This window comes from Microtus ochrogaster, chromosome 21 (genome assembly GCF_000317375.1).
Source record: "Microtus ochrogaster isolate Prairie Vole_2 chromosome 21, MicOch1.0, whole genome shotgun sequence".
NCBI classification, from domain to species: Eukaryota; Metazoa; Chordata; class Mammalia; order Rodentia; family Cricetidae; genus Microtus; species Microtus ochrogaster.
This window is the reverse complement of record NC_022022.1, coordinates 13,921,755-13,931,065: the sequence shown is the minus strand read 5'-3', so window position 1 is coordinate 13,931,065 and position 9,311 is coordinate 13,921,755. Positions and strand designations below refer to the sequence as shown.

General features: G+C 39.4%; 2 protein-coding genes across 2 annotated transcripts in view; one reads left to right on the top strand and one right to left on the bottom strand.

Annotated features, from left to right (window-relative positions):
* The window catches only part of Trmt13 (tRNA methyltransferase 13 homolog), a 15,935-nt gene extending 13,995 nt beyond the window's left edge, over positions 1 to 1,940 (top strand). The window contains exons 10-11 of the mRNA XM_005357186.2: positions 448 to 880; positions 1,546 to 1,940. Of these exons, the coding sequence (XP_005357243.1) occupies positions 448 to 880; positions 1,546 to 1,741 (629 nt within the window). The 3' untranslated portion in view covers positions 1,742 to 1,940. The remainder of the gene's footprint in view (positions 1 to 447; positions 881 to 1,545) is intronic.
* Lrrc39 (leucine rich repeat containing 39) overlaps positions 1,770 to 9,311 on the bottom strand; it is a 17,595-nt gene continuing 10,053 nt past the window's right edge. The window contains exons 5-8 of the mRNA XM_005357420.2: positions 7,816 to 7,961; positions 6,936 to 7,088; positions 5,759 to 5,895; positions 1,770 to 1,979 (exon numbers count right to left, since the gene is read on the bottom strand). Of these exons, the coding sequence (XP_005357477.1) occupies positions 1,963 to 1,979; positions 5,759 to 5,895; positions 6,936 to 7,088; positions 7,816 to 7,961 (453 nt within the window). The 3' untranslated portion in view covers positions 1,770 to 1,962. The remainder of the gene's footprint in view (positions 1,980 to 5,758; positions 5,896 to 6,935; positions 7,089 to 7,815; positions 7,962 to 9,311) is intronic.

The window sequence follows — 9,311 nt, the reverse complement described above, 5'->3', positions numbered from 1 at the left end:
TTCGAGACAGGGTTTCTCTGTGGCTTTAGAGCCTGTCCTGGAACTAGCTCTTGTAGACCAGGCTGGTCTCGAACTCACAGAGATCCGCCTGCCTCTGCCCTGAGTGCTGGGATTCCTTTGGAGTTTCTTAAGTGTATAACTTTAGTTGGGATGGGAGAAATGAAAGACAATACAAATAGTTGAACAAAAGTTTTTTAAATCATAGGGCTTAAACTTCCTTTAATTTTATTGGGAAGTAGTCTTTATGGAAAATAAATCTTAGGAAATTAAGATAGGATGGCCAGTTTGAGAAAAATGTATAATATATGCTAGAATCATTACAGTATATAGCTAAATAGATTTTTGCTGGCTTGTGTTGTTTGTTTTGTTTTTAACCACACTGATTAAGAAATCTGAAGAATATTTTTAAAGATGACGTGATTTGGGGCCATGTCACTGTGTTTGCAGATCTTGCATTGCGATGTTTGGTGGAAACCTATGCTGCCAATTTTGAAGAAAGGACTGAAGAACCTTTAGCCAAACGCGTCAAGGATGATAAAACAGAAGAAGAAAGTAATGCTTTGTCCAAGGAAGTAAGTGAAGAAGATACCCCAGAGACACGGACCCCAGTGGCTGGCATTGTCATCGCACTCTGTTGTCACCACCGCTGTGACTGGAGACATTATGTGGGCAGAGAGTATTTCAAGGCGCTAGGCCTCGGGGCAGAGGACTTCTACTATTTCCAGAGAATGAGTAGTTGGGCTACATGTGGAATGAGAAGGACATCTTTGGAAGCCTCAGACACTACTGCAGAGAGAAAAGATGACCAGAATTATGACAGCGAAGAGCATGATGAGAGAGGAGACAGACCCGCAGATGGCAGCACTGATAGTGTGCCCGGGTAAGGACGACTTTTACAGTGCACCACACGGAGGGGAAATACTGTAGTCCCCTGATGGCCCCTGTGGGTACATCTCGGGACCTCTCACAGATGTCTAGAACCTTAGAGAAAACAGAACCGACTGTGCGTGTTAGCGTGGCAGTCTGTCAGTCTAATAATCGAGATGGCTGTGCCATTGACTAGTTAGTGAGTAACACACGGTGTGGATGTTCTCGACATGATCATGTGCTAGGCCAAGTTCTTTCCCCAGGTAGGAGGGAGTCAGGTCAGAATGGCAATACCAATGGTTAATTTTGGGAATTTTCATTTCAGTATTTCTAGACTGTGGTAGACCTTTGGCAAGGAAAACCAAAAAAAAAAATGAAATTGAATAGTTGCTTTTTGGTCTTTTGGGCAAGATCAAGTATAGAAAATAAAACTGAATAAGAAGAAGGATTCTTTTTTCAGATGAATGCTATCAGCAGTTTAGTTAAGAAAATACAGTTTACAATCTAATTTGGAGCAGGCTAAAACACATTTTAATTGTAATAATAAAAACAAGACTGGGAAGCAAGAGACAGCACCTCATGACCTGCTGGCTAGTTAGCAGCTTCGTAGTGACTGGCAGTGCTGAGCTTCTTAGGAACGCTTACAAAGCTTAACTCCCGTGTGTTTATCCACTGTAGAGTTCTGACTGCTGAAGAGAAGGAGAACATAGGACATCTTTGCAAATTGCTGATTGACCAAGGCCGACTTGAGTATTTACAGCAGAAAGGCTTCAGCCCTGCCTTAAAGTACTATACAGACCCATCAGTGTCTCTGGAAAATGTGTTATTAACTGCTGTACCAGCTCATCTGTCACCGCAAGAAGCAGCTCCGTAATGGAAAAGAAACGTAAACACCACTTGTCTTCTGCAAACAAAAAATTTAATCCTTTTTAAGTTATATTTTTCTATTCACAAAAATATAAATAACAGGGTATTTTGTTTGTTTTTACTTCCAAAGTCCAAACAGCATATACCAAGTTCTCCATGTATTCCTTCTCGGCAGGGCTCTTTGACTCACTTTATCCATCAGAATGTATAGAGGGACTGGCCTCTGAGTCACTTCACTTGGTCATCTGAAACACATTCAATACATGAACACATAATTACAGTATAAGCCAGGCGGTGGTAGCACACGCCTTTAATGCCAGCATTCGGGAGGCAGAGGCAGGCAGATCTTTGTGAGTTCGAGACCAGCCTAGGCTACAAGAGCTAGTTCCAGGACAGGCTCCAAAGCTACAGAGAAACCCTGTCTCGAAAAAAAAAAAAAAAAATTTACAGTATAAACTCTGTATTCATTTTTAGGTGTATTTGATGTTTTATTTTTTGAGCTTCAGTTGTATTAAGCGATGCCAGCTTAACAAAGATCAATCTTGAGTATGGGGATTTTTTTCAGTATGGGTATAGAAAGAATAATTGCAATTTTCTCAGATGCAGACAAATTTAGAAATGTGGGAATTGGCAGATGACATCACCATCAAAGTGCCAGACCCGTACCTGTATTTGTACTCCCAGAGTCTGTCCATGACTCCAACCTGAAGGTGATGATTTCAAGGGGAAAATACCTTACCTAGTTCAGACTTCTAAAGACTGCTGTTTGTAAACATAAATCACAAATCCAATTTGAAAGTTGCATGTAACTTCTAAAGTTAATCAGTATCCTGTATCTTTTTTCAGCCTCTTGTGTATAAATTAACTATTTTTTTTAAAAACAGCTTCTCTCCTGTTGGGGAAAATTGTTTTTGTTTTCTCTACTGAGACGGTATCATTTGGTACTCCTTGGCCAGCCTAGAACTCAGACATCCCCCTGCGTCTTCCTCCTAAATGCTGGGATTAAAAGCATGTGCCCATGCCAGCAGGAAAAGTAATTGGATTAAAATACAAATTAGATTATGAAACCAAAACCTCACATTTAGGCTTTATGTAACTGATAAGTAGTTTTTACGCACAAGCAGATATTAAACCAGACATGTCATAAGACTGTTTCTCTTCCACATCTTACCCTGGGTTTGTTTCTACATTCGTTTGAAAACATTTGAGTTGTTGGTAGATATGCAAAGACAGATTCAGAGTGACACTGAGATAGCTGTGTGTATTTGGTAGGCCTGTGACTAAGCAGGAAACCAAACACATTTTAACTCCTGGCCTTTCTGTTTTAATTTAATCTCCTGTGTCGTCAGAATGCCTAGGTTTAAATTCCAACCCTACCACCTCTCAGCTGTCAAGTTACTTAATCTCTGTGCCTCAATTTTCTCCTCTTAAAATAGGAATGATGATAACAGTAATGGAGCCTACCTCACAGGGTTGTGTATATCACATGAGATAGCCAGGGAAACCAATTGGAATGGTTCCAAGCACAGAGTAAATACTAGCTAGGTATAATAATATTACATGAGTCTATTTTAATATAATAGGTGTTTGTTATTTTTATTTAAATTGTCACTTTTTCTATTTTTTATATTTTTAAAATATAACAATGTTATGTCAAATATTGTTAATGTACATTGATTCTTCTTTGGGGGGGTTGAAATACTACTTTTATTTCTTAACTGTTCTGTAGGTCAAAATTCTAGTGTGATACCACTGGGTTAAATGCAAGGATTGCCAGAGCTTTACAAGATGGCAATATTCTGTGGATCCATCCTTTATCTCCAAAGCTAAACGGTTTCTTGAGTATATCTCAAATTGTACTTCTCTTGAATTTGCTATTGGTTTCTTCTAAAGTTAAGCTTTATGATAACATTTTATATTCATAAATAACCCAAGAGATTTTTCTGTATTTCAAAGTTTTCTGACTAGGAACTTTAAATTACATCTATAACTCAAAGAGGGAACATTTTCATATATTCCAGAGATTAAGTTCATTGATATTTTTAAGTTAATAACTCAGATTCGCCAGTCAAGAGAACATAAATGAAGATAATTCATCGTTTAAGAATTAAATCCTTATGTCATAAATGTCATTTGTATCGAAAAATTGTTTTGTATCATTAAAGTTTATGTCCAGAAATGGAGAGATGGCTCAAAGGTTAAGAGAACTGACTGCTCTTCCAGAGATCCTGAGTTCAATTCCCAGCAACTACATGGTGGGTCACTGTCTCTATACTGGGATCTGATGCCCTCTTCTGGCATAAAGTCATGATTGCAGATAGAGCACTCATATACATAAAATGTCTTTTTTTAAAAAATTATGTCCATAAATAAAAAACATTCTACAGTGGGTATAATCTCGGTTCTGTTTCAGAAGACGTACAGCATACCTCATAATTCTATATATTCCTATGAGCCATTCATTTCAATTATGTTCTGATAGTGGTTCTGAGTACATTACGGGGAAATAAGTTTCTTCTTCGGGTGCTAACTTTAAGTCAAGATTACAGTTTTTCTAATGTCTTTTTTTTTCTTGTCTCACATAAGAATGTGAGCTAGCACATGTTAAATCACTATTTCTTGCCTTGCAGACTGTTCGTGCTTAGCTAGCTCCCTTGAACTGCACGTCCACAGTGCATTGTACATGTCCCACATCAGACTCACTGCTAACATTGCAGCTCACCCTCAGTCCTCCCTCCTCATTCTGCATATCAAACCATATTCAACACCTCCTTCATTCCCCAGTGGAGCACTCCCGTTCAGCTATCCCTGATGGAGACATCCGTCCCGAACACTGGTTTCCAGAATTAATTATCCATTCTGTCTCCTGCTTGCCTAATACTTTATGCAAAGCCACAAACTGCTTTGAACTGTTGCCAGCCCTTCCCCAGCTTGTTCACACTGTTGCTTCTGTGACCTACAGCAGCACTAGTGACTCCTGACGTGACCCTTGCTAAGCAGCCTCTGGGCGTCGGGGAGGGTTCCCAAGGGAAAGACTGTGACCGTCCCCTCTGCTTGCACTCCTTCTCAAAGTAGCTGTTTGGAGTGAGTTAAAATTCCCCTTTTCATCTGTGGATTATAGACGAAATTATATTTTTAATAATTACAAGGCCAAAGTTTCTGTTTCTATGCTATTATTTCACTGTTTTTATTAAGACAGTGCTCTTTGCCTTATTCTGATTTTGTTTTAATTTTAAAATGTTTTCCTTGATTATAGAAATGTTTAATTCTAAATTATGAGATGAAGTGGTTGTAACCTGTATATTATACTTCATATTCTAACTATTGAATAAAGTCCGTATTTTTCACTCCCAAATCAAATTATTTTTTAATTATTACTTGTAGATTATAGAAAAACAATAATGAGGAAGGTCTGTTTATACTCAACCTGGCATGCCTGCCAGTTGATCAACAAAGGTAATGATTCTTTAAGAATCAGATTTGGGGCGCTGAAGAGATGGCTCAGTGGTTAACAGCACTGGTTGCTTTTCCACAGGACCCAGTTAATTCCCAGCACCCACATGGCAATGATCTTAACACTAGTTCCAGGGATGTGATGCCCTCTTCTGGATTCTGCAGGTACCAACATGCATCCAGGCAAAATACTAATACACAAAATAATTAACATCTAGGCAGAGGGTGTCGCTGGAGTTCAGTGACAGGACACTTGCTGTTGATTTGAGCTCTGGTACTGGAGAATCGTGTTTATAGAGAGAAAGAACTAGAAGTCCATATTCCTACACTTGAGTGTGCAGCAAGTGCAGCTGACTCCATTTGAAAGACCATCTTTACAGCTCCTCTCCTACATACCAGAATGATGGCCGGAATCAACATTCATGTTCCCCTCTTTCAGTGTTGGCCAGTTTGATGGGAAAGACACGATAGAATGGAGAAATCCCCAAAAGGCTTAATAGAAAGGTAGAAGTAAATTGTATCCACATTCTCTTCCAAAGCTATTTCACCCGTGTTGTCTATAAATCCGTACCTGTTCTCCGTGACTCTTGTATATATGCATGCATGAACTGAAGTCCAAACAGCTCCCGTTCCTCCTCTTCTTCTGTGATGTCACTGGGAGGGAGGGTCACTTCCAGTCTGAGCGGGTTGTCTCGAAAGTTGACAAACCTAGAAGTTCACCAGAAAACAGTATTTCTACAGGTGCCATAGAAGTGCGTGTGCATCTATTTCCCGGGAGAAAGATCGAATGACAGCGTGCTGAATTACTATTTTCCACTGTTCTCAATAACTGATTATCTTGCTGGGATCTAATATACCCAAGAAGAAAAAGTATCTTTTCCCTCCAAAGCTCACAAAGGCAACTATTAGCTCATAACATGTATTTAATATGATGAGAGCAAGTATCATAATATATGATTAATGCTATGAATATAGTTGGTGACTGTTTTTATGGATGGATGCCGTAACCATGGAATGCAAACTGAAGTTGCTGGACAGGCCGATGAATGAAGAACTTCTGTTGTGGAAATTTTGAGTTTGGGTATCCATTGCCTCGTTCCATCAGAAAATTACATTTTGGAGAGAATTTTCTTGGCTTTCTAATAAGTATCAAAAAGAAAAAAGTCTGCTTTCTCTAGGCTGATACAATAACCGGTGCCTACTCGTAGTTATCCAGAAGGAAAATGATCACCGTTTCGTTCTTTGGGTTTTGTATTGTAGAGCATTTGTTAGCAGTATAAAGAGAATTTTCATCATATTGTCACCAACAAAAGACATTTCTTTAAACTGATAAACCCCAGTACCATTTTAGTTTCAAGAATTATTTTTTGAATAATCTGGATTGCCGTTACATGAATCACACTTATGAAACTATTAAAACATTATGTTTAAAATATACACTCTCGAGCTGAAGAGATAGCTCAGTAGTTACGAGCATTGGCTGCTCTTACAGAGGACCCCAGTTCAATTCCCAGCACCCACATGGCAATCCAACCCTCTGTAACTCCAGTTCCAAGAGATCCAATGCCCTCTTCTGACCTCCATGGGCACCAGGCACACAAGTGGTGTGCAGGCAAAACACCTACACACAAAAGGAAAATTTAAATATACATACACATCATTCATGACCCAGATGTGTCGGTCAGGATCTGTGTTCCCTGTATTTCCTCCAAGGGTAAGTGTGCCATGCTGCAGTTAAATTCTCTCACCTCAGATTTGCCATCTCTTCCATGCAGCCTGGAATATCTTGCAGCTTATTGTTACTGAGAACAAGAGTCCCCAAGTTTTTCATATTTCTGATCGTTTCCGGCAGGCAAGCTATTTCATTCCTCTGCAGCCACAATGTGTGTAAACTTTGCATTCTGGAGAATTAGAATTTTGTATATTAGATCCTTGAATATAAAAAAGCCGCCTCATCAGATTATAATGTTTAACATTCAATTGTTTAATTAATTTACTTCATTAAACTAATTATTTAGCATTTAGTAAAATGCATTTATTTGTTTAACAGATTTCATTCTTTCCTGTTACCTAATTGTCAGGGAAGCTACGTCAGGGAACTCACTAAAGACTAGCTGTCATGCCATGGCAGAAATGAGAACATTTACACTGCATGGTTTTCATAGTTCTCTAAATAAACAGCTGTAAATGTCACTAAAGATGAATCTTAAAAAATCAGGAACTGATAATATGCCTATTTTGGGCAAGGTGGTATAGACTCAGGTCAAGATTCCTACGTTCAAAGCCAATTAATGTCACTCACTGAGACCTGGGCATAGGTGACAAACATCTCTGTATCAGCTCCCTTGTCCTTTAGTAGTGTACACAGAAGTGCCTGGCATGCACCAAGCAGTGTGGTTACTGTGGCATGTTCTTGGTAATGTCTTGAAAGCAGTTAGTTCTCCCCTCCCCAAATCCTTTGCATATTTGGGAGAAATGAAACTAAGCCACTGGAAGACTAAGTTTTGACCCAGTTGGGTCTTTAGTAATCATCATGGGCTCCTAGTTGTTCGGTTTATTGTTTCTTATTTTTCATAGGTGGCTTTGAATTTTTGGTAGCATAAAGTAACCCATAAAGCATAAAGTTACCTTTCTAGACTGTCAGGGAGTTGTTGAAGGCTGTTGCTTCCCATGTCCAGCCACTCGAGTGCAGGCATGTTCAACACAGCCAGAGGGATTGTAGTGAAGTGGTTCATACTCAGATCAAGGTGGGTGAGTTTTAGCAGTTTGCTGAGCTGAAGAAGAGAGTGGGTAACACGTGAGCTTTGTTTAGACACAGGAATCCACAATGATCAAAGCAGAAGGATAACAGAAGCTGGGCATGGTGGCATATGCTTATAATCCCAGCACCAGCACCGGAGCCAAAGGCAGAGGACGTCTCTGAGTTCAAGGCCATCATGGTCTACACAATGCATAGACCTGTCTCAAAAACAAACAGCAGCCTGGGCTCCCAATAAAATAGAAAATTTTTATTCAAAGACAGTTTATCTTCCAAGCTGACCATGTTCCAGGGTTCATAGGACCTGTGTGTCAAAAGCATCGCCACCTCCAGAAGCATTTCTTGTGTTTACTTTCAGCCAGCTGCTGAGAGTTATATGGGAAAACTTTCTCTTCAAGATAACGGTTACCTTACTGGCTCACTCACACTTGCGATCTCAAACCTCTAACTCACTCGGCCACAATTCTGAGCTAAAGTGCAGTGAGTGCCTGCAAATTTTATACCACACAGCGCTGGGCTTAGCTTCAGAAAAAAGATTGTGTTATTGTGGTGATGTCTTCCGTCACCTGACTTCTCAGAGCTAGGGCCTGTCATGACTATACATGTTTCTTTATATTGTGTTACTATATGGAAGTATTTGCATTTCTAACTCATTAAATTTTTGAGGAAATGTATTGTTTTATGTTTATGTATATTTGAGGATTATATTGGACTGGCTTTTGTTTTTGTTTTTTTTTTCTTTCAAACTCTTACTGAGATTTTGGTTTTGTGTGTATCTTTCAGTTTGTTGGGAGAGTATCAGTGTAAGTCCTAGCTGGTCAGGAACGTGTGGCCTCAAACTCACAAAAATCCACCTGCCTCTGCCTTCAGAGCACTGGGTGTAAAGGTGTGCACCGCCATGCCTGGATTCTCTCATCAGTTTTAAAATGTATTCATGGGAATTCTTAGAGTGCCATTTTTTTTTACCTAAAATATCTATTAAGTTATTTCCAGTCCACACTTTTATTTAATTGGCTCACAGTTGTACTTAAATACGTGAATGATTATGATAGCAACCACACAAAGGCAGTGCCGTTGTTTCTGTTTTATGAAAATCGCTCAGAGCTCATGTAACTCAATGGACTCAAGTTCTTATAGACCTAAAGTCTCAAAGTTCCTTCCTCTTTATCCTTACTGGGAGTTTGAAGATAGAAGAATTAGCATCTACAGAGCAAACAAAAACAGCCTATCCACTTGGCTGCCAGGGTTCTGTATTTTTTTTTTTTTTTTTGGTTTTTTCGAGACAGGGTTTCTCTGTAGCTTTGGAGCCTGTCCTGGAACTCCCTTGGTAGACCAGGCTGGTCTCGAACTCACAGAGATCCGCCTG